Genomic DNA, 24,761 nt, shown 5'->3' with positions numbered 1-24,761 from the left:
AACTGACCGTCAGTACTGAACTCCTTCCCCTCCATCTCATTTCAAAGTCCTCTTTTCTCTCAGAAAGGTCAGGGGTTGCTGTAATACCGTGCCATAACTTGCACAGAACAGGTACCCAGGCTGACTACATTTCAGCCTTGGAACCAGCCCACTTGGAACCAAATCTCTCCAGGGTGCAGGTGATAATCAGAATAGAAAGCCTTCTCAGTCACAGACTTGAATCTTGTAGCCTTTATTTCAGTCATTAAAAGACGCAGTAAATGGAAACTACACTGATTTACATTAGGCATGCACCTCAACCTGATACTGCTGTTAGTTTCTGACTGGCCCAAATCTTAATTTTTTTCATTGAGGCACATCGTTAAAATTTTTTGAACCCTGATACACAGGGTAAGTTAACTTCTTCCTTGTGGCAGTTTAGTATGAAAATTACGTTCACTGGCTAGATTCCTTTAACTAAAGGCCTCTAGACTCTCAGGCAACCTGTACTAGCTCGAGATCGTATGTCATATAGATATTTAAGTGAATCATGGTGTAAGGGAGACAGAGAATCTAGAAAGTTGATATATATTTTTTCCAGCACTGATAATTACACACTGGATAAGGAGGCCTACAGTTGAGTACCAAATTACTCTTCCCCTACTGCTGCCATTTCTGAGAGACACAAAGATGTATACTGATCTCCCCAAAAATCTGAAATGAATCCACACAAATAACAGATTATTACCTATCTGGTCCCAGTATCAAATTATAGAGCAATTCCACTATTAAAATTATAGGAAGCAGTTAATGGGACTACAAGAAAAGCATCATCCCACAAACAGTAATATGCATCTAGTAGAGTTTTTCATTCATCTGTCAATTGTTTCACAAGATTAGCATTAAAAAAACACAACCCCAAATACATCTGACCCTCAAATCCCCCACATCAAAAATTGGTCTTTGTTCATTCTCAGATGACAGGCTGTCCCAAGAGTGACAAAGGTGGGGGCCAACTCCCCCATAGCCTTTTCTTCAACTATCTCATCAACTGCTCTTCATCTCTTGAACTACCTTCCTTTTCCAAAGAGGTAATGCTGAGGTCAGTCAGAAAGGCTTTCTGAGAAGACTGGCTTGGATTTCTGCGTCTGTTCCAGTCGATTCAAGATGAATTGGCTTGTGTCAATGAAGCGCTCAACGCAGTTCACAAAACAGGCCTCAGCCCGACTGTCCAACTTTGGCCCAGGCTTGTCCATGCACTTTTCCTGCTCAGGACAAGATACAGAATCACAAAGGGAACTTGGCAAAAAAAAAAAAGGAGGTGGAGCTTCTTGTTGCTTAGAGGAAAAACTTCACCTAAAAACAGTATCTGATATGTTAATCACAGTTCACATTCAGCAGTTTACTGTGTGGCAATTTTCCACAGCCTTAAATTCTCACAGCAACCCTATGGAACAGATTCAGTTTATTATTAATCTTCATTTTACAAAGAGGGAAGCTGTGGCACAGAGATAGTAAGTCAGAAAATGATGGTGCTGAAATATTACAGAGCAAGACAAATGACAAAATGCAAGGAAAATACTAGGGAAGTTAACCCTTTCCTGAATTTGCTTACAACTCTACAATGCTGCTTACATTAAATGCCTTTAAACTAACTGCGGGATAAATGGGTGAAAGGATAGATCATTGCAGCAAGACACCATAGAAGCTACCAAAGGAAAAAAAATATTTACGACTGGAGACTCTATAATATCTACTTAAGCCAGAGGCTCTTGAATCCTCTCTCTCAAGACGAATGGAAAATTGTATGAATTTTCCTAAAGTGCCCACTGCTTTCAGATTCTTAAAGGAGTCTTGAACCACACCACCGCCTGGTCCAAATGTAAGGAACCAGATATTTAAAAGAATCAAACCGCTCTAGTTCAGGGCAGATGGGAGCTAAGTAATCATTTGTTGAGGGTCAGAGTCCAGCGATACCATAAGTTTATAATTCAAATTAATTTCGTTCATTATTCTGTTGTGTACACAAGCCTCAGTCTTTCCACTTCCAAGGAAATTTATCCTTGGCTTCTGAATTCTGTGGATTTTGTATGTCAAGGCAGAGTAGTTATGCTGTCCTTGGCAGCCAGAGAACACTTTGATTCCAAGCTGCAAATAAATGCCTTCTACCCTTTTGCCAAAGTCCCCTAACAGGGCATACTCAGTTCCTCAACCTTCAGACCTGAAACGGCTTGGCATTACACAACAATCCAACAAGAAGGCAAAAAAAGTGTGTAGGTTGGTAGAGATTACTCCAGTTTTTTGGTTCGTGGGTTAGAGCCACTCCTCGGCAGGGACGGTTAGAGCAACTAAGTAATTACGGCAAACTCTGAGGAGTGCAGGGACGGGAGATTCACTGATTCTCTGGGACTCAGGATACCAAACATTAAATACCAATAGTGGGGGCGCTCATCAGTCCTAGTGACCAGCACTAGGTAGCTTCAACCTTGAATGCCTACAGTTCTGGTTGAGACAACAGCATAAGTCTTCTACAATACCCAATCCTCTGCACTAACAAAGCCGAGGTCCGGAGCGACACCCCCCTGAGAAGCGGAGTCACCCTTTTCCCCTCCCGGCCTGGCCTGAGGAACCTAAGGAAACCAAGGGGTTCTGCCGGGTCCTGTCCCTTCCCCGAATTCTAGACGTCGGGGCAGGTTGCGCGAGGCAAGGACAGGCAAGTAGGTACCGTGGCCAGGTCCCAGCCCCAGGCTCCTCACCCAACAAAGTTCCGTCATCTGGTGCACCAGCTGCTGGAAGCGCTGCTTCTGAGTCTCCACCTCAATGAAATGCTGCAGCTGCGGGTCTACCGAGCCCAAACCCGCCGCGGAGGAAGACGAGGAGGAATCCATCCCAGCGCGGTCACGCGTGCGGAGACGAACTCCACACCAACTCACCGACCTTCACGTGTCTCCGCGGCGGAACCGGAACCACAACCCGCTGCCTCTGGGACCGCCCCGCGCGCGCACTGCGCGGGCGCGGGACCCTGGGCGGGGGCCCGCCCCCGCCCCCGCCCCCACCCCATCTCGGGCTCTGGGCTCTCCTTCCAGCTGTCCGCGCGCCTCGCTCCGCCCTGTACGCGACCCTGCGGCGGCGCCGTGTCTGCGACCGGAGGTCTCAGGACTGTCCGCCCAGCTCCGTGGCGCTGTTGAGACGTTATTTCAAAAAGAAAAGAAAGGTTAAAAAAAGGAAGTTACTTCGGACCATGTGGCCCGTTCCTTACCGGCCCAACAGCCCCGCCCCAGTCGGGTTCCAAATTGACCCACGCTTTCCCCGCTGCTGCGCTGGTGCTCGGCAGGGAGGGCTGGGTCCGTAGCTTTGCTGTCCTGGGCCCCTGGCTCTAGTTCTTTAATGGAATTTACCCCGCCTGACGTAGCAAAAAGTGGCGCTGGCAGATTTTGTCTTCACCTGTCAGATTTATTCCGATGGTATCTAATGCCTACCGCATGCCAGGGTGTGAGCTCTGGTTTGTGATCGCTGTCTGTGATTCAGGTGCTTCCCTGGGGGCTCAGCGGTAAAGCATCACCCTGCAATACAAGGGACCATCTACAAGGCAGGAGACGCGGGTTTGATCCCTGGGTCAGGAAGATCCCCTGGTGTAGCAAATGGCAGCCCACTCCAGTATTCTTGCCTGGAAAATTTCATGGGCTGAAGGGCCTGGCGGGCGACAGTCCATGGGGTCGCAAGAGTTGAACACGACTTAGCAACAAAACCACCACCACCTGATTCAGAAGCAGAATCTACCAAGAGCCAGAGGGCCTAAAGGGGCTTCCCTGATGGCTCAGATGGTAAAGAATCTGCCTGCAATGCAGGAGATCTGGGTTCCATCCCTGGGTGGATAAGATCTCCTGGAGAAGGGCATGGCAACCCACTCCAGTATTCTTGCCTGGAGAATTCCAGGGGCAGAGGAGCCTGGGGCTACAGTCCCTCCTATCGCAAAGAATCAGATACAACTGAGCGACTAACACAGAGGGATTAAATGTGGAGAATCCCATGGAGTTCCGAAAGTAGAAATGTGACACACCAATCCCACACAGCAGTTTCCCAGAACACTGAGATAGGGCGCTTCGGGAAGGCTGCATGATTAATCGAAATAGCAAGAAACCTTCATGCTTTCCAGTAATTTTATTTTATCAAAACACCCTCCCCTTCCATTTTTATGACACCATTTTATTCCTGCCAAGTTCTACCTCCCTCCCCCCTAGCTCTATTGCCTACCCAAAGAGCTGTTGGACCCCCATTGTGAGGCTATTTACATCCCTCCCTCCCTCCAAATGATTCAATCCCACATTCAGTCTGTTTTAATACTTTTGGGAAATTTCCTCTCTGGGGGGAAATACCAGGCACAAAAATACCTTGGCCTTTGCTCAGAAGGTATTAATAGTATCCCAGGGAAGAGATAGAAAGGCATTCCTATATGTGGAGAGGGGCCTCTGTGTATTCAGCAAGGGCACGAAGAGCCTGGGATTTCCTCAGAGAAAGTGAAATTGAGATTGTGGAGGAGAGGAGTATAACGAAGAAGCTTATTGGTGAGCTCAGGACTCTTCATCCATGACATCTAGAATGTTGCTCAGAAGAATTTTGAAAGTGGGACGTTCATCTGCTTTCTAAAACCAAAGAAAAAAATGGAGTGTTATAGTGGGCTAGAGTCCAGAATTCAAGGGAAACACAATGAGGAAACAGCAAATGTTTATGAAGTTTATGCTATATGCCCAGTAGCATACCCTGTGGATTACCCAAAAAGAGAGAGAGAGAGAGAGGAGAAATAGAAGTATTCCATAAAGTCCTTGTGCACTTTAAATCTTTAGTAAATTGGGTTATTAATGTGGGGAGGAAATTTTGAAAATTATTCTTACAAACACTGATTGAAACTAAAGCCAAATTCATTACACCAACGCATTCTTATTTTGGACCCTCAAGTGGCTACCAAACAAATTTAAGTGGTTGACTGAACTGAAATCCTATAAGCTGTGATAATTTTTGTTTGGTTTCAACCATCCTAAAGCCAAAGTTAACAAAGGAATGAACATGTCAAGAGCAGGAGCTGCTTCACTGGGCAGGCATCCTAAGCACCTGGAACCTCTTATTACCACCATCTGGCCTCCAGACTAAGGCCTTTTGTGACAGCCATGGTCCATAAGCCTCTGAGGTATTTAGTGATTCAAGATATATTCATGCAAGAAAAGTCTCAGTCCATCAGAACCCCAAAGTCATCAACTTCTTGTTCCTTTGAATCTGTGATTCTCAAACCTGAGTATCAGAATTTCCTGGGAAGTTTAAAAAGATATACCTGAGGCCCACTCTAGACATACCTAGTCAGAATCTCTGGAGGTAAGGCCCAGTCATCTGTAGTTTTAAGAGTTCCACAGAGATTCTGATGTGATTCCAGTTTCATGACTACATTAACAGGCTGTGGAGAAAGTGCCTATCTGAAATACTTAGCTAGCAGAGTGAGGATGTGCTAGTTGGGAGAGAGCAGCAGAGTCAGTTACCCTCAATCCTACCCAGCACAGGAGAGAGAAGGGAAATGGCTCTTAGGGTTCTCCCTTTCTCCACACTTTCTTTGACCTGAGTCATTTGTCAAAGGGAAAAGAGCCATGCTCTGATCCAAATGCCTACTTTTCACCCCACAAGGATGGCTCCAGATTCACATACGTGCTTGCTAGACACTGTCAGTCTTTCCCTGTTACTAATGGGGCAGAACTAAGAGTTGAGCATTCATTTCCTACTAGAGATTTAGTTTGCCAAATTAAGGTTGCCAAGGATCTATTGAAAATGGTGTAGGTACCTGTGAAGAACCCAAAGCAGCAAAGGATTTTAATAATAGTGGGACAGGCTCTTTATTTTCAAAATACCACATCTACCCACATATCCCATAATGCACTGTATTTAAAAAAAAAAAACCACGAGAACTACCTATTTTAGTTCCCTTTCAGGTGTTAGCATTTTAAAAAAAATCTTATTTAGGACCACAGCCAGAGAAAGTGTGCAGTTAGTAAAGCAGAAGAAAGGGCCAATGACTCCCAAAGGAATGAACACAAATTTTAATTAGTTTTCTTTTTTAATGTCCATACACTTGTCTGAATGTCTCTGGCTGCCTACTTATGCTAGGTGACATGGCCCCATGACACCCCTCTCCCTAAAGCCGAGATGGTATTGGAGTAACACCACCCTATGGCAGAAAGTGAAGAGGAACTAAAAAGCCTCTTGATGAAAGTGAAAGAGGAAAGTGAAAAAGTTGGCTTAAAGCTCAGCATTCAGAAAACTAAGATCATGGCATCTGGTCCCATCACTTCATGGGAAATAGATGGGGAAACAGTGGAAACAGTGACAAACTTTATTTTTGGGGGGCTCCAAAATCACTGCAGATGGTAACTGCAGCCATGAAATTAAAAGACACTTACTCCTTGGAAGGAAAGTTATGACCAACCTAGATAGCATATTAAAAAGCAGAGACATTACTTTGTCAACAAAGGTCCACCTAGTCAAGGCTATGGTTTTTCCAGTGGTCATGTATGGATGTGAGAGTTGGACTGTGAAGAAAGCTGAGCCCCAAAAAATTGATGCTTTTGAACTGTGGTGTTAGAGAAGACTCTTGAGAGTCCCTTGGACTGCAAGGAGATCCAACCAGTCTATTCTAAAGGAAATCAGTCCTGGGTGTTCATTGGAAGGACTGATGCTAAAGCTGAAACTCCAATACTTTGGGCACTTCATGCAAAGAGTTGACTCATTGGAAAAGACTCTGATGCTAGGAGGGATTGGAGGCAGGAGGAGAAGGGGACGACAGAGGATGAGATGGCTGGATGGCATCACTGACTCGATGGACGTGAGTCTCAGTGAACTCCGGGAGTTGGTGAGGGACAGGGAGGCCTGGTGTGCTGCAATTCATGGGGTCGCAAAGAGTCGGACACGACTGAGCGACTGAACTGAACTGAACTGAATTGAATGATCCTCTAGTGAGAATTGGAGTGGGCCTGGAAAAACTTCTGGTCATGAAAGGATTGGGATGTAGGCTGGGGTTTGAGAATGTGTACAGCTGTCTGTGCTCAGTTGCTATATGGTGAGGGAGAGTAGGGTGTCAGTGCTTGGTCAGGTACATGGGAAAGTACGTTCAAGGAAATAATTTAAGCGGTCCCACTAAAACACTTACCTCATGCCAGCAGCTGTACATGATGGCATATACCCTCTCCGAAGCAAGATGAGGCCTGTAGAGACGTAGGCCTTGGGCAATGTGTTCAGCTGTTTCACTGTTAGTAAATCTCTCATATGGCATCTTCCCCAGAGAGTAAATTTCCCACATCAGCACCCCTAGACAATGAAAAAACAAAATGTGTTGTTTCTGGGTAGGAGGGATCCTAGTGTTCCTAGATCAACTTCAAACATTACATTCAGCTGGCTCCAACCCCCACCCCACCCCTGGGCTTTTTAAAATTTTTGTTCAAACTTCTGCTATAGTACTGAGTACGCTGGAGGTAATCAGGATTGCCCTGGACCATTAGTTCCTCTAGTAGAGAGACAGCATCTTATTTGTCTTTGTGGTTATAGAGTCTGGCAGAGTCCCTGGTACATAATTAGTATTCAGAAGCTGTGGAATACTGAATGAATTGTTTTCCCTCAATAGATTCTAAGTTCTAAGAAGGCAGGAATCGTGTCTACTTTACTGTTTTTAATCCCCAGAAGCCCCTGTGGTGCCCGATTCCCTAACGATTAGATGAATGAAACCTCTGTGCAGGTTGCAGAGTGTGAACTTCCCAACAGCATTCCTTTTCCTTTGAGCTGTATAATCCATGTAATCGTATCCACTCACCAAAAGCCCAAATGTCAGATTTGCTGCTGAACTTGCTGTACATAAGAACTTCTGGTGGAGACCACCGGACGGGAAATTTGGAGCCTACTGAGCTTGTATATTCATCATCCAGAACATACCTGCAAAGGATTCAGGACTTGTTGCTGTTACAATTTGGAGAGTTTGATATTTGATTAAATTTTCTTGGCAGAGCCATAAGAGTTGCACAAATACTACAGGCCAACCAGTGTCTTTTACAAATGCCATTACTAACATATTCCTGTTTTCATATCCTACTTAGCTTTCCAGATTGACAATATAGATACAGCAAGGATGAAGTGGCATAAGGTCTAATAGGTATTCCCTTCCCTCTTTTCTCTTTTCCCATCCTTCCCTTCCTTCAATTCTGCAGTCAACAATGGCAATTAGGCTCATTAGGAAAGGAGACAGAGTAAAGTCAACAGGATTAACAGAACAAGACAGAGTATCGGGGAAATTAGCTTTTAAAAAAAAGAGCAAAGGAGAAAGGAGAAGAGAGGGCTATAACAATAAAACAGAAGGATGAAAAGTGACTTAAACCATTCAGAGAAAGAAAAGGTATAGAAAGATGGTGGAAAAAACTAGAATTATAGGGGGAAAGGGAGACAATTAAAAGTTACAGTGTCACCTCACGTTTGTACTGTGCCAGTTTTACTTTTAAAGGGAAAGGTGAAAAAGACTGCACTCACCTGGACAGGCCAAAGTCAGATACTTTAACAACTCCTTGATCATTAACCAAACAGTTTCGAGCTGCCTGTAGTGCAACAGATACCAGTGAGACTCTGTCCTTGGTGCACAGGTTAAGGGCACAAAGCTTCTGCCCACCAGGGGAGGGAAGCCTCATCTCCTTTATCTAGAGACACCTTCCCACCTAACAGGAGTCAGCTGATGCCACTGAAGAATTTTGATATGCTTCCATCACATATAGAGCAACCCCCATAATAAGTAAAGTCATAAGTAAAGCACTGAGGACTTGCAGCATGATTTCACTCACATTGATAATTCCATGACAACCCTTCGTGCATTGAAATGTCGAGAGAATTAAGGGAGGACAGAAGCCAAGTGTGTTTTGTTTTCTGCTTTTCTACCAACAGGACTAGGGCTATTTCCGCCTTGGCATGGCTGAAATAAACATGCCCTGGGAGGCCAGGCAGGGGAAGTGATAGAGTGAAGTGGGTAGGTGGAGATGTCAGATAAGTGTCTGGTCTAAGGGAGGCCAGCCACTTTCCTGTGAGCAGCTAGACCATTTTGTAATACCAGGCCCATATTTTATAGGCTGACAGTTAAGATGGCCTATGAGAATATGGGTCTGGTGATACAAGATGATGTCAATTTTCATGAGAAGCTGTAAATTCAGTTCTTTAATGTGAAATGTTTTTAAGTGTTTGCTAACTAATATATTAATATAACATTTAAAAATGCACCAACAGACACCCAGTTTGTGATTCTCATATAACCAAAATGATGGTTCTGTGCTAAAAAGCAGTTTCATCAGGATGAGGGCTGCCCTTCTGCCCCTGGAGGACTCCCACCATTTCCTTGTCACAGTAGGAGGGGTTGGGAGTGAGCATTCCAGCTTCCACTGTGGCGGAACTTATGGTGTTGAGGCTGGAGTTCCTTGACTGGCTGACCACTGGGCTAGAGGCTCACCAAACTTTTAGTATTTTCTAGATAAAACTGAAATCACGGCTCCAGCCACCTTCCTCAGCCATGGATGATATGTCTTCCTGTGCTACTTCCACCCCCTCATCCCTCGGACCCAGACCAAGCCTTCTGAGAGCCTACCAGGTCTCGGTGGAGAAACTGCTTAGACTCTAGGTATTCCATGGCTTCACAGACATCCTTGCACATCTCCAGCAGCTGCTGAGTCTGGAAGCGGTGGCGCATCTCCCTCAGGTAGTTCAGGAGGCAGCCATTGGCCATGTACTCAGTGATGATGAAGATGGGGCGCTGTTTCGTGCAGACGCCATACAACTGCACCAGCTTCTCATGGGAAAGATTCCTACAGGAGAGGCAATGAACCAGTCCTCCCTTTCTGACTCTGAATATCATTCAGAAAGGAACTGAGGAGGAAAGGAGTTGGCCTTGGAGTAGAGTGTCAAATGAGAAATCATAACCTTTTTCCTACCCTAAACTCTGAAAGTGCCTAACATGTGAGGGTGAACCAGGATTTGGAGCCATCGATAGAACAGGAAACAAGTCCAGGGCTGAGTGAACGCTAAGGGTACATTAGAATGTCTTCCTTTTGAAAGTCTCATTCTCTACATTTACCCTCAAATGCTATCAAGATGATACCCACCCATGAGCAATACCATTCTCCATCAGTATCAAAGAGAAATGAGTACCTTAGCAGTTAGGACTCACACCAAAGGTTGACCTCAGGCCCAGGTGCCAAATCTCCCTTATTATAAATCACCCTAAACCACAGTGGGAACCATCCTTGTAATTCCTAGACTGGATGGAGAGTTGAGTTTGGACTGTAACTCACATCATGACTTTGGCTTCTTCAATGAACTCATCCTCAGACATGGAGCCTTCTTTGATCATCTTGATGGCCACATCATACTGGCCCCTCCACTTCCCGTACTTCACTACTCCAAATTGTCCAGTCCCCAGCTCCTTCAAGAAGGTCAAGTCCTTTGGATCGATTTCCCATGATCCTATAATGTCAATGCCTTGATGTGATTCTTTGAGTCATGTATGTATAATTTCTACAATAGATTAGAATCCCTACTGGGAGTAGAAATAGACAAGCAGTAAAAGGGAAATTCTCAGGGGTACTAATTCATCTTTGCTCAGGTAAATCTCAGGGACAGGGGATTACTGATTGGAGGAGTCTGGGAATTTTTGGTACAAGTCAGGCATAGAGCAAGAAGATCAACTAGAAAACTTTAAAAAATCCCTTTACGATATTTTCCCCACAATTGGAAAAAAACAAACCTTTATGAATCTATGTTTTTGCAGTCTCAGTAGGAGCCACCAGAGGGAGAAAACTCATTAGATAACTTTGATTTGGCTCTGTCTTAACACATTATTGGAGAAAGAAATGGCAACCCACTTCAGTGTTCTTGCCTGGAGAATCCCAGGGACAGGGGAGCCTGGTGGGCTGCTGTCTATGGGGTCACACAGAGTCAGACACGACTGAAGTGACTTAGCATAGCATAGCATAACACATTATTGACTGGGAGATTTTTGCAGAAACTAACGCGTCCGGCATTTATAGGTGTTAACATTTATAATGTGTTAACATTCCTTGTGGCAGCTGGGATGGAACAGTGCATTGCAAGAATGATTGGACGGCAAGGTCTGGTTGGGTCTGCCAGATGCAGTAGTGCTTGCAACTGGCTGGTCCACCCTGCCCTAGAGAAATAAGCACTCACCGTATCCCAGGCCTGCAGTGGAAGGTGCATTCTTGTTTTGTTGAGACACTGGATATTTGAGCCTAGATATGAGTCCTAAAACATACAGAGAGGGTCATGCTGCTGGTGCAGAGCAGGGAGTGAGATGCCTTGCACACTTAATGCCTCACACTTCCAGTATTCATCTTTCTAGTACATCTTGAATCCCAAAAGATTGCCATGAACCTGAATTTTTCTGGAAGTTTCTCCTCTTATAAATGTTTTTCAGGGACAAAAAAAAAATAAAATGCTAACTGAAGTATGCTCCCCAGCTAAATATATCCCCACCTCCCAGTCCAGGCTTAACTCACATCCTCCTTCTCCTTTTGACACTGAAAAGTATAATTGGAACCCCATTAAATGACAGCCTTGATACTGCCTTGCCTGGACATGGTGGACAGCTGCAAGCCTTCTTGATGAAGCTTTTCCCATGTATTCATGTTCTCCCCAATCTCCCAGTTTTTAGAATGTCTACACTGCTTAGAAATTCTCTTCTGATGTTTTTGAACCTGTATGTTCTTTAAGGGCAAGGACCTAAAGTAATAGTTTTTTGTGTTCTCTAGTAACAAGAAAATTACGGAGTAGACACTAGGAGTTCAATGAATATTGCTGATTGATTAATTACCAGTATCTTCTATGTCCTTCCTTAGCACTGAGCATCAATCACCAAATAAGAAGTCAGTCCCTACTGGGTGTAAGGTCTGCCTTTGACCACCTCTTCACTTGACCTCAATCCAGCATCACAGGGGTTCATTTTCACAGCTAAGTCTCACTACCCTATGAGGCTTAATGTTTCACCCAACCACCTTGTCCTAAATTCCTTCTCTTGCTACTTGTCACACCCTTCTTCTCTGGTTTCCCTGGTACTTACCAGCAGAGTTATGCTGATGGTAGTTAATGAGCTCAGGGATAGTGCTGAAAAGGTGCTTCTCAGCCAGGTAATACTGGCTCTGAGGTGTGGAACACACGACATAGTGGCGTATCACCCCTTGAGGTTCCCTGAAGAAGTGGACGCTGAGTCAGCAACTCAGGAACAAGGGCTCAAAGGACCCAAGAAGTGAAGTGAGGTGAGTTTTGAGTTGAAGCGACAGAGGAAGTGGGAGAAGCACTTCATTAAGGAACTGTTGGATGGGTGCCCCTGTTCTTTGTCCCCAGAGCCTTAAAACAGTAACACTCACCCTGTAGATTTCGCAAACACAGACACAGTATATTTTCCAGCTTTGCTGGAGTCTCTAACAATGAAGCCTCCTTCTTTACCCTGAAAAGATGGGAAAAGAAGCTGACCATCAGGAGGAAATGGCACTGCCACCAGCATCCCAACTGCCCAAACCCAAGACAAAACAGAAACCCTGATTTCACTGCCAAATTCCACATTTGAGCTGCAGCCTCATTGCTTTTGACACTGCAAAGTATAATTGGGACCCCATAAAATGAGAGTCTTGACGCTGCCTTGCCTGGAGTTGCGGACAGCAGCAAGCCCTCAATTCAGGATCCTTGCTTGTAGTGCAAAGAGACTGCCATTTACTTGTGGTCACACACTTACCTCTTGCTTCAACAGTTGCTCAGCTTGACTCCGAGTCATGTGCTTGGAATACCACCTGGAAAGGGAGAGTGCTTGGCTGGCTTCTAGGCCATGGCCTGAGTGGCTTGTTAAGAGTGCTGTCTGTGGCTCATCCATGCCATTGAGTCAGTCAGTTCACTCAACTGCTATTTACTGAGTGCCTATCATGTGCATAGCACACTATATCCCTTTCCTAAAGCCTGCTTGTTGCTGAAGAATTGTGGAAATGGAGAGCAAGTGGCAGAAGTTTGCAGGGAACAGATGAGGGTCAGGGCCTTCAAAGACAATCCACTTCCATGATTCAGGAGAATGGACAACCAGAACAGTTGGCCTTTTTTCACCCTTTCAGATGTTTCTTATCAGGCTGTGTTTTTCTTTGAGTAGTTCTTCGGATTTGGAGAGGAGGGGGTATGGTGACCTCTCCAGCTTCCATCAACAGGGTGTTTGGGATAAGGGTAAGATGTAGGCACTATCACTTGAACTGGTGGCATCATCTGACCCAGTTGATGCTGATTTTAATAAGTATCTTGATATCAAAATTTTGTTGAAAGTATGAAAAAGGTTTATACTGTATTGTGAAGATTCTGTGCTGGGAACATAAGCATACTCACTCATACATTTCTATGGAGTCCTCTGCTTCAGTTACATAGTTACTAGGGATGTAGCCTTCCTGCCTGTAGAGGAGACAACAGGGTTGATCATCCAAAACTCCCCAATCTGGGTGAGAGACAGATTTGATTACCTTGTATCCTGGGGCTCAGAACCAGTCTCAAATGATGGTATATAAAATGTCCTGCCCTCAAAGAGGATCATGTTGCCAATGCACAGCTAGGCCAGTGAAGTGTGTAGCTTCTGCATTTGCAGCATTGATTACATATGCTCCACAACACATGGGCTCAGGGAGGGGGCCACGTGCAGAGCTGCGCTCTGGGAAGTACTTGGAGGGAGAGCATATTCCCTTTGATCTGGGAAGAACAATTTCTGATCAGGATACTCCGTAGGGGAGTTATGATGCAGGATTTTGCATGTGTGTAGAATAGGTGGGCGGAGAAGGCAATGGCATCCCACTCCAGTACTCTTGCCTGGAAAATCCCATGGACAGAGAAGCCTGGTAGGCTGCAGTCCATGGGGTCGCTAGGAGTCGGACACGACTGAGCGACTTCACTTTCACTTTTCACTTTCATGCACTGGAGAAGGAAATGGCAACCCACTCCAGTGTTCTTGTCTGGAGAATCCCAGGGACAGGGGAGCCTGGTGGGCTGCCGTCTATGGGTTCGCACAGAGTTGGAAGTGACTTAGCAGCAGCAGAGTAGGTTGGAGGGATTCCCTGGCAGCTCAGCTGGTAAAGAATCCACCTGCAATGCAGGAGACCCTGGTTCGATTCTTGGGTCGGGAAGATCCCCTGGAGAAGGGATAGGCTACCCACTCCAGCGTTCTTAGGCTTCTCTGGTGGCTCAGATGGTAAAGAATCTGCCCACAATCTGGGAGACCTGGGTTCAATTTCTGGGTTGGGAAGATCCCCTGGAGGAGGGCACCCCACTTCAGTATTCTTGGCTGGAGAATCCCCATGGACAGAGGAGCCTGGTGGGCTACAGTCCATGGGGTCACAAAGAGTCAGACACGACTGATCGACTAAGCACAAAGCAGATGGATACAAGGCTCAGGGAGAGCGGACATGAACTCACCCATTTTTATCCCGGGCACGCCACCAGGGTAAGTTGCTCTCCTCCAGGATAAAATACTCATTGCCCTTATGCAGCTGTAGATCATTTGCATTCATTGGCATGTAGTCATAAAGGGCTACAACTTTTTTCAGCTCACTTGTCGAGACAGGTGCTGCTGTTGGCTCAGGGGGCAGTGGCTTTTTTAAGATCTGTGTTGTTAGGAAAAAAAAGTTGGGGAGATTGGCTAGATATCAGGCACTCTCCTATTGTTCCCCAACCATTCTAACCCAAATCAGGCAAAATAAAAGGTTTATTCAACATTCACTCAACAACCATTTTTAAGCACCCCTGCAGGGTCTCTCAGCATGGAATGCACATCAAAACCATCTTGACAGCAGTTAACAATCCCAACACCCAAGCAGTTTCAAAGACCAATTATGTCAAAATCTCTGAGGGTTGGACCCAGGCATCAGTGTTCATAAAGCTTCTTGGGCAAAAACCATGTACAGCCACCATCTGGAAAACTTAGCACTAAACTAGTACATGGACCCACTAAGTGGTTCTGAATCTTTTCTTTGTTTGTAAAATGAACATAATGAGAATTCCTGCCTTGCTTACCTACAATATATGAGAAAAGCCTTTCTAGACCTCCAAAAGTCACCCCCGAAATCAAGTTTTAAAGTAATATATTAGTGGTAAAATCAAGATATTGGGTATATGGGCATTCACTGTTTTTTTTGGGGGGGGGCATTTAATGTTAAAAATTTTCAATTTTATGTTTGAAAATATTTTTCATTTAAAAAAATCAGGCTTTGTTTTGTTCTAAACAAGTGATTTGATTACATGGTTGCCAAGAGCTTCCTAATAAGCCTCTGTCTCTCCACCGAAGAGGAAGTCCTACTTAGAAGCCCAAATCCCCTATCTCAACAAGAATACCAGTTTACACTGCCATATCCCAGGGAGAATTCTAAGACTCTGGTCTGTTTTCTGGGTGTGACTAAGTTTCCATTGAAGCAGCACCCAATTTCCCTGTATACCTGGTCCTCCTCAGGTGTGGGAGGAAGAGGCTTTTTTGTCTTGCGGTGAGAACTCCCAGGTTTTAAGCCTGCAAAGTAAGAAACCAGTGATAATAGCTACAGAGTGCATATTTGGGAAGGGCCCAGGGACAGGTTTGGTCAGGAACTTTACTCTTGTATTTGGTGCCTTTACATAAGTTATGAAAAGTCTTGATGGCTACAGCCCAGTGCCAGTTTTCCCAGCTAGAAAGAACAGAGCATCAGCTGGATTTTGGTTCCCACCCATCCCCTCTCCCAGGCTCCTTTGTACACTGGCCAAAATATACAAACCTGGGTTTGCTAGAACCCTGAGAAAGTGATGGATATGGTCAAAGGAGGGAGAGATTATACTGATCAGATCTCTTACTTCCATTTCTGTTCTCCAAAATTTGGCAGCCCATAGCATTTTTGGCTGTCTGAGAGCAGCAGAGATACTGCCCATCAATCCAGAAGCAAGGGTGATATTTCTGTACCAGATCACTGTTGTACCGGATTACTGTAAGAGGAGAAAAGAGAGAGAGAGAGGTGACATTTGACTTGTGGGAGAAGCTACCATAGGCATGTTTTCCTCTGAGTATAGTGGTGAGCTTCAGACAACTGCCCCTTCCTCAGCCACCCTGAAGGGAAGCAAACACAGGACCAGTTGGCTCACGTGGAGAGTTTCTGTGTCATTCTCTTCAGTGGTTCTGTTACGATGACTATCTCCCAACCAGTGACCAAAGCGATAAGAATATCTGATGTTTCCAGAGGCCCAGAACAGAAATATGTTATCTATGGTTTCCCAGCAGCCATTACAATCTTCCTGTAAAGCAGGTGTTGACTCTGGTGGTCTTTCCCAGAAAAGGGAAACAATGTGACAAGTCAGCTCTCACTCCAGCTCTCAATATACCAATGCCCCAGCTTCTGGAGTGCTCTTTGAGAGCTATTTGTCTTTGTGAAAACTCCTGCCTTGTACTTTCTGTGTTCATAAAACAGTCAACAGAACAGAGCTCAGGATCAAAGGAAGGTGATTTTGTCTCTAGAATAAACATAGTTCAATCTTCCTAGGGCCACTGACGTGGGTTGAGCTCCTTGTGGGAGACAAACACAGCAGTTCTATTTCCCTCACAGGGTTGTGAGGCCCAAAAGATCTCTCAGAAAAGACAACAGGGTGGGTTCAGATAAGAGGAATTCGTTTTACAGTTTTTAATACTGTGGTATTGCAAGAATTTTAACCAGAAGTTGATTAGACAAGTCATCCTGGGATCCTGTTGCCAGATGACAGAGAAGCAAAGGCAAAGGAAATAAGTGACAATAGCTAGCCTTGGGCCAAAGATCTAGGCTAGCCTAAGAATATGCATATTTGAGGACATACTCATTTCAGCATTTGATGCTAAAAAGAAGCCCTGCATAACTTTTTTTTAAAGATAAAAATAAAAACAAAATAAAACCTTCCTTTGTAGAGATCACCTTAAGTCCTTAAGAGCTTGCTAGCCACACTCTACTCATTCAAGACTTTGGAGGAGGCCTAGAAGCTACTGGTGGCCAGGTGCATTTTACAGGCAAATGAAGAAAAAGTGCTGTCTCTCTTTTTTTTTTAAGTGCCATCTTGATGCTTTTCTAAACATGGATTTGAAGACTTCTAACCAGTATCTCCTGCCCACACACTCACCCCTCACTTTTTCAGCATATCCCTTCACCATTGCACCAAATGCAGAGTGGTGGGAGCTGATCAGATGGAGTGCAAGCTAAAAGGGGCTACATTGTCTGTAGAGGATTTTAAAATAATAATAAAGCCAACCAAAAGTCTGTAGGCCTTCTATTATCTTTATTGCCAAATTCAGACTTAAATTGAAGAAAGCAGGGAAAACCACTAGACCATTCAGGTATGACTTAAATCAAATCTCTAACGATTATACAGTGAAAGTGAGAAATAGATTTAAGGGCCTAGATCTGATAGATAGAGTGCCTGATGAACTACAGACAGAGGTTCGTGACATTGTACAGGAGGCAGGGAGCAAGACCATCCCCAAGAAAAAGAAATACAAAAAAAGCAAAATGGCTGTCTGAGGAGGCCTTACAAATAGCTGTGAAAAGAAGAGAAGCAAAGAGCAAAGGAGAAAAGGAAAGATATACCCATTTGAATGAAGAGTTTCAAAGAATAGCAAGGAGAGATCAGAAAGCCTTCCTCAGTGATCAGTGCAAGGAAATAGAGGATAACAATAGAATGGGAAAGACTAGAGCTCTTGTCAAGAAAATTAGAGATACCAAGGGAACATTTCATGCAAAGATGGGCACAATAAAGGACAGAAATGGTATGGACCTAACAGAAGCAGAAGATATTAAGAAGAGGTGGCAAGAATACACAGAAGAACTGTACAAAAAAGATCTCCACGACCCAGATAATCATGATGGTGTGATCACTCACCTAGAGCCAGACATCCTGGAATGTTAAGTCAAATGGGCCTTAGGAAGCATCACTCCGAACAAAGCTAGTGGAGGTGATGGAATTCCAGTTGAGCTATTTCAAATCCTAAAAGATGATGCTGTGAAAGTGTTGCACTCAATATGTCAACAAATTTGCAAAACTCAGCAGTGGCCACAGGACTGGAAAAGGTCAGTTTTCATTCCAATCCCAAAGAAAGGCAATGCCAAAGAATGCTCAAACTACCACACAATTGCACTCATCTCACACGCTAGTAAAGTAGTGCTCAAACTTCTCCAAGCCAGGCTTCAGCAATACGTGAACTGTGAACTTCCAGATGTCCAAGCTGGTTTTACAAAAGGCAGAGGAACAAGAGATCAAATTGCCAACATCCACTGGATGATCGAAAAAGCAAGAGAGTTCCAGAAAAACATCTATTTCTGCTTTATTGACTATGCCAAAGCCTTTGACTGTATGGATCACAATAAACTGTGGAAAATTCTGAAAGAGATGGGACTACCAGACCACCTGATCTGCCTCTTGAGAAATTTGCATGCAGGTCAGGAAGCAACAGTTAGAACTGGACATGGAACAACAGACTGGTTCCAGATAGGAAAAGGAGTATATCAAGGCTGTATATTGTCACCATACTTATTTCACTTATATGCAGAGTACATCATGTGAAATGCCGGACTGAATGAAGCACAAGCTAGAATCAAGATTGCTAAGAGAAATATCAACAACCTCAAATATGCAGATGACACCATCTTTATGGCAGAAAGTGAAGAAGAACTAAAGAGCCTCTTGATGAAAGTGAAAGAGAAAGTTGGCTTAAAGCTCAACATTCAGAAAACTAAGATCATGGCATCTGGTCCCATCACATCATGGCAAATAGATGGGAAAACAGTGGAAACAGTGGCAGACTTTATTTTTGGGGGCTCCAAAATCACTGCAGATTGTGACTGCAGCCATGAAATTAAAAGACACTTGCTCCTTGGAAGAAAAGCTATGACCAACCTAGACAGCATAATAAAAAGCAGAGACATTACTTTGTCAACAAATGTCTGTCTAGTCAAGGTTATGGTTTTTCCAGTAGTCATGCATGGATGTGAGAGTTGCACTGTAAAGAAAGCTGAGCGCCGAAGAATTGATGCTTTTGAACTGTGGTGTTGGAGAAGACTCTTGAGAGTCCCTTGGACTGCAGGGAGATCAACCAGTCCATCCTAAAGGAAATCAGTCCTGAATATTCACTGGAAGGACTGATGTTGAAGCTGAAACTCCAATACTTTGGCCACTTGATGCGAAGAGCTGACTCATTTGAAAAGACCCTGATGCTGGTAAAGATTGAAGGCGGGAGGAGAAGGGGACAACAGAGGATGAGATGGTTGGATGGCATCACCGACTCAATGGGCATGAGTTTGAGTAAACTTCAGGAGTTGGTGATGGACAGGGAGGCTGGGCGTGCTGCAGTCCATGGGGTCGCAAAGAGTTGGACATGACTGAGCAACTGAACTGAACTGAACTCTAACAATTCTGAACAATGTTTCAGATACTCTTCCTAGCTAGAACTGATTGCTCCTACCCTCTGCCCGCCCCACCCCTCCCTCGTGCCACGCCCATCACTGAGGGATTTGAAGAACCTTGGGTGCAGGCTTCAGCACCAGTAGACATTTCAAAATTCTTAATCAACAACTAGCTGCTCTGATAAATTAAGCTATCCTAATATGCTAATGAGAGGCTATAGGACTTCCTACCCCGCTACCTCCAGCACAGTCATTAAGAACCCACCCTACATTTCCAAATAATTAAGAGGTCCCTTGAAGATGACACTCTTCTTCTGTTGGTTAATGCAGAGATGGTATTTCCAACTCCTTAGAATTGCAAAGGCAGTGTCTGTTACAAACTGAATGTTTGTGTCCCCCTAAATTCATATATTGTCACCCTGCTTATTTAACTTATATGCAGAGTACATCATGAGAAACGCTGGACTGGAAGAAACACAAGCTGGAATCAAGATTGCCGGAAGAAATATCAGTAACCTCAGATATGCAGATGACACCACCCTTATGGCAGAAAGTGAAGAGGAACCAAAAAGCCTCTTGATGAAAGTGAAAGTGGAGAGTGAAAAAGTTGGCTTAAAGCTCAACATTCAGAAAACAAAGATCATGGCATCTGGTCCCATCACTTCATGGGAAATAGATGGGGAAACAGTGGAAACAGTGGCAGACTTTATTTTTTTGGGCTCCAAAATCACGGCAGATTGTGACTGCAGCCATGAAATTAAAAGATGCTTACTCCTTGGAAGAAAAATTATGACCAACCTAGATAGCATATTCAAAAGCAGAGACATTACTTTGCCAACAAAGGTCCGTCTAGTCAAGGCTATGGTTTTTCCTGTGGTCATGTATGGATGTGAGAGTTGGACTGTGAAGAAAGCTGAGTGCCGAAGAATTGATGCTTTTGAACTATGGTGTGGGAGAAGACTCTTGAGAGTCCCTTGGACTGCAAGGAGATCCAACCAGTCCATTCTGAAGGAGATCAGCCCTGGGATTTCTTTGGAAGTAATGACGCTAAAGCTGAAACTCCAGTACTTTGGCCACCTCGTGCAAAGAGTTGACTCATTGGAAAAGACTCTGATGCTGGGAGGGATTGGGGGCAGGAGGAGAAGGGGACGACAGAGGATGAGATGGCTGGATGGCATCACTGACTCGATGGACGTGAGTCTGAGTGAACTCCGGGAGTTGGTAATGGACAGGGAGGCCTGGTGTGCTGCGATTCATGGGGTCACAAAGAGTCGGACATGACTGAGCCACTGAACTGAACTGAACTGAAATTCATATAATGATGCCCCCCATGTGATATTAGGAGATGTGGCCTTAGGAACGTACTCAGGTCATGAGAGTGGCACCTTAAGATGAGATTAAAGTGAAGTAAAGAAGTGGAGTCACTCAGTCATGTCCAACTCTTTGCAACCTCATGGACTGTAGCTTACCAGGCTCCATCCATGGGATTTTCCAGGCAAGAATACTGGAGTGGGTTGCCATTTCCTTCTCCAGAGGATCTTCTTGACCCAGGGATCAAATCCGGGTCTCCTGCATTGCAGGCAGACACTTTACCATCTGAGCCACCAAGATGAGATTAGTGCCCTTATAAGAAGAGACTGGAGAGAAATTCTTTCTCTCTGCCATATGAGAACCAGTGAGAAAAGTGACCAGTCAGCAAGCCAGGTAGAAAGTTCTCACCAGCAACCAAACTGGCCAACACCTTGGTCTTGGACTTCCCAGCTTCCAAAACTGTGAGAAATAAATGTTTGTTGTTTAAGTCACTTGATCTATGATATTTTGTTGTGGCATCCCAAGCTGATTATGACAACATCCAAGTGGGAGAACTAGGAGAAAACTTCTTAGTTCACCAGTGCATGGAGCCAGGAAACACTAATGGTTGATGCGCATTCCAAGTATATCATGGACTGATCTCTCATATCCATTTTTATCAGGATAATGGCTCAAATTCTGCTTGGGGCATGAGTGATTGATTTCCCTCCATATGCATCATTGGAGTTTCCCAAATGCCACTCATTCGTTTTGGTGAGGTCAGGTCTTTTGCTCATTTTTGAAGCTACAGTTAGGATAGGCTCTATTGAGCTTGACCAAATGAAGACAAGTGTCTGTGGTGCTGTAATACTGAAGTGCCCACTGCCATGTTCAAGGAAATGGAAGGAGAGGGCTCAGGGCTCAAGGATACAAGGTTTGCATGAAAAGTACCACTGAAAAGAGATGGCTGTTCAATATGAGATACCTGACATCCTACTTTTTAAATTGAGGTATGAATGTGAATGTGTTAGTCACTCAGTCATGTCCGACTCTTTGCAACTCCATGTAGTCTGCCAGGCTTCTCTGTCCATGGGATTTTCCAGGCAAGATACTGGAGTGGGTTGCCATTTTCTTCTCCAGGGGATCTTCCCAACCCAGAGGTAGAACCCAGGTCTCCTGCACTGCAGGCAGCTTTTTTTTTTTTTTTTTTTACCATCCGAGCCACCAGGGAAGCCCTTGAGGTATAGCTTACATATAAATATATAAATTGAGGTATAGCTAATATATAATAAAACATGCAATCTGAGGTATCCAGCTAGCCACATTTGTGTAAAACCATTTAACCACCACTCAGATCCAGCACCTCAGGAGGCTCCCTCGTGCCTCTTCACAGCCAATACTACTACAGAGGTAGCCTGTATACCATGAGGCCCCCTTCCCATGTTAGTGATTTGCAATTGGTGCATTTTACTCCAGAGTAGGATAACATCACTAGAGTGGGATTTTACAGTTTCCAGAGTATCTCATTATTGGCATTGACAGCATCTGGGGCTGTTCTGAGATCTTTAGGATTTGCATCTAAATCTCCCAACAACTGTGGTGTTTGTTGCAAGGCAGCTACTTTGGGGCTTGTCAGCCCAAGTAGATTCTGGAGTAAATGAAAAAAAAAATGCTTTCAGTAAGACACAAGGGAAGAGGAGGCAAAATTGAACCAATGAACCAACTGAAGTAGTAGTGGTTTCTGTTTGTTTTGGTTTTGTTTTTACTGTTGGAATTTTACTTACCTATGAAACTTTAATAGCAGGGCATAATCAACATAGTAAGGTTAATATCAGAGTCAATAAAACAAATTTACATGTTGAATAGTCTTATCCTCAGTCATTACTCATAAATTGAATATAGTGGGCATTCTATATATTTTTGAGCTAAACTACAACTGGTTTTGAAATTGGTGTTTGAAGTGTTAAAGGAATTACTAACTTATACATACCACATTTTTTTCCCTTTTGGTTCTCGCTCATCTAGTATGTCCCACCTTCCCCTATTTCCAAACTAAATCCTAGCTGCCCATCAGTGTGGATTCCAAGTTGGTGGTGGTTGTTCTGCAGAAAAATCATTTAACACATCTATTCGTTGGTCGCCTTCTGTGTGCAAGGCGATGTATAAGGTACTGTGGAGAGAACCAAAGAAGTACAAATATATATGCCCTCTGAAACTCCAGCTCAGCCTCTGCGTGTATTTCTCTGCCTTGGAGGTGGCATCTTGGTTTAGAGCACAGACTTTGGAGCTTGAGTTCAAAGCCTGACCATGCCACTTACTAACTGAGTGCCTTTGGGCCAGTTACTTAACCTCCTATACCTCTGGGGTTTTTTTGTTTTTTTTTTTTTGTCTCTAAAATGAGGATGGTGAAATTAACTGCCTCATGTAGCTGATAGGAAGAAGAAATCAGTTAACGTACATAAAGGACTTAAGATCTTGGATCATAATAAGCATTACTGAAGTGTTTGCACATTTTGTACCCTCAAGGCTAAAGGTGACCTCTTCAAAACACGCCAGAAACTGAACTACATGGTGCAAGATATTGCCTATTTGTAATGTCCACATGGCCTTACTCTTAAAATATCTTGCAGCCAACTACAGGTGCAATTTCTGGGCTTGAGAACCAGGCAGCACAAAACTCTGCAATGAATTTAGGCTTTACTGTCAAACAGACTTAGGGATGTAGTAAGAACCCAGGCTCCACCGCTCACTAGCTATGTGCCCTTGAGCAACTTACTTAACCTCTTAGAGCTTCAGTTCCCTCATCTGTAATTAGGGGTATAATACATACTAAATAAGCTTATTGGCAGGATTAAATGTGCTAGTATGTTTGAAGCACTTGGCATAGAGCATGGTACAGAGTTAATGCTCATTAGGTGTTAGTTGTTTTTAGCCCAAGGTTGCTGTAAGAATTAAATGAGATAATGATTACAAGATATCTAGCTTAGTGTCTGGCACACAAAAAGAACTAAGTAAATGACCCCTCTGTTTCTTTCTCCTCTTTTGGCTCGAAAGATCTGATGATTTTTGTATTGGCCCCTCAGACTTGCATTCAAGGGACTGAACAAAGCTGGTGTAGTCAACCACCAAATATCAGAATCTACATGTTTATTAAGACAAAGGGCTGTCATGCAATAACCCAACCATGCTGTTATCAGTCTGCCATCCTTCCTGTTTCTCTAGGCAGCCTTTCCTGATGTCAACTCAACCAGTTAATCTCTCAGTCACTTGACATGTGGCTATATATACACACAAATATGTGTGCATGCATCCTGTACTGTAAGCATTTACAGTCAAGTTTATCTGAGCACACTATATGGTCTATGTGAAAAACTGAATTATGTTTAATTGAGGTCCTCACAAAGCAAGGAACAGAAAATAGCTCTTTGGAAAATATTTACCAACAATGAAAAGATGTACAGTGCTTTCTTGTACAGTGCTTTACAGTTGCCGTGTGCTTTCACATACATTACCTCCCAGAGGTAAGTACCATGGACATCATTATTATTATCATCATTATTATCATCATCATTATTAACATCATCATCATCATCATCATCATTATTATCATCATCTTTCTCTTTCAGAAAAAGAACTTGAACCTCAAAGAGGCTTATCGGCCTACTTACCAGAAGTCACCCAGCTTATCAGTGGTAGAAGAAGACTTGGAACCAGGGTCTTTACTCTGACCCTAACTCTTACAATCATATATTAATTTTTTGGGAACCAGATATTTCATATCTATGATTCAAAATATTGAAATAACCATTGAGTGCCATACCACACCACTATTGTAAATTGGTGTGAAGAATGGGACCTTTTTATAAGTAGGGAAATGGAGGAGCCTATAATTACAGAATTGCATTAAAGAGACAGTGGTAGAACTGAGTTGAAACTCTTAGTCTAGCACCTGATCTTTCATCAAATATGAAGGAATATTATTGTCAATTGTATCACTAATATTGAAGAAAATGAAATATTTCTTGC

General features: G+C 43.9%; 3 protein-coding genes across 5 annotated transcripts in view; 1 reads left to right on the top strand and 2 right to left on the bottom strand.

The window, feature by feature from the left end:
• Window positions 1-24,761, top strand: part of RPL36A (ribosomal protein L36a) — a 53,239-nt gene that overhangs the window by 7,455 nt on the left and 21,023 nt on the right. The window lies entirely within an intron of this gene.
• TIMM8A (translocase of inner mitochondrial membrane 8A) lies at window positions 217-2,966 on the bottom strand. The gene is made up of 2 exons (XM_055565054.1): window positions 2,736-2,966; window positions 217-1,244 (listed from the first exon to the last, which is right to left on the bottom strand). Exons 1-2 carry the CDS (start codon window positions 2,865-2,867, stop codon window positions 1,083-1,085), a joined length of 294 nt encoding a protein of 97 aa, XP_055421029.1. The 5' UTR covers window positions 2,868-2,966; the 3' UTR covers window positions 217-1,082.
• The window catches only part of BTK (Bruton tyrosine kinase), a 34,807-nt gene continuing 13,194 nt past the window's right edge, over window positions 3,149-24,761 (bottom strand). For all 3 annotated transcript variants that reach the window (XM_055565048.1, XM_055565047.1, XM_055565046.1), the window contains exons 6-19: window positions 15,886-16,014; window positions 15,501-15,568; window positions 14,485-14,672; window positions 13,411-13,473; window positions 12,782-12,836; window positions 12,417-12,496; window positions 12,110-12,237; window positions 11,221-11,295; window positions 10,329-10,500; window positions 9,626-9,842; window positions 8,530-8,594; window positions 7,823-7,941; window positions 7,166-7,323; window positions 3,149-4,622 (exon numbers count right to left, since the gene is read on the bottom strand). In XM_055565048.1, coding sequence (XP_055421023.1) covers window positions 4,551-4,622; window positions 7,166-7,323; window positions 7,823-7,941; window positions 8,530-8,594; window positions 9,626-9,842; window positions 10,329-10,500; window positions 11,221-11,295; window positions 12,110-12,237; window positions 12,417-12,496; window positions 12,782-12,836; window positions 13,411-13,473; window positions 14,485-14,672; window positions 15,501-15,568; window positions 15,886-16,014 — 1,589 coding nt within the window. In that variant the 3' untranslated portion in view covers window positions 3,149-4,550. The remainder of the gene's footprint in view (window positions 4,623-7,165; window positions 7,324-7,822; window positions 7,942-8,529; window positions 8,595-9,625; window positions 9,843-10,328; window positions 10,501-11,220; window positions 11,296-12,109; window positions 12,238-12,416; window positions 12,497-12,781; window positions 12,837-13,410; window positions 13,474-14,484; window positions 14,673-15,500; window positions 15,569-15,885; window positions 16,015-24,761) is intronic.

Source organism: Bubalus kerabau, chromosome X, assembly GCF_029407905.1.
Source record: "Bubalus kerabau isolate K-KA32 ecotype Philippines breed swamp buffalo chromosome X, PCC_UOA_SB_1v2, whole genome shotgun sequence".
Classification (NCBI taxonomy): domain Eukaryota; kingdom Metazoa; phylum Chordata; class Mammalia; order Artiodactyla; family Bovidae; genus Bubalus; species Bubalus kerabau.
The sequence above is the reverse complement of the archived record's forward strand: the minus strand, read 5'-3'. Positions and strand labels throughout refer to the sequence as shown.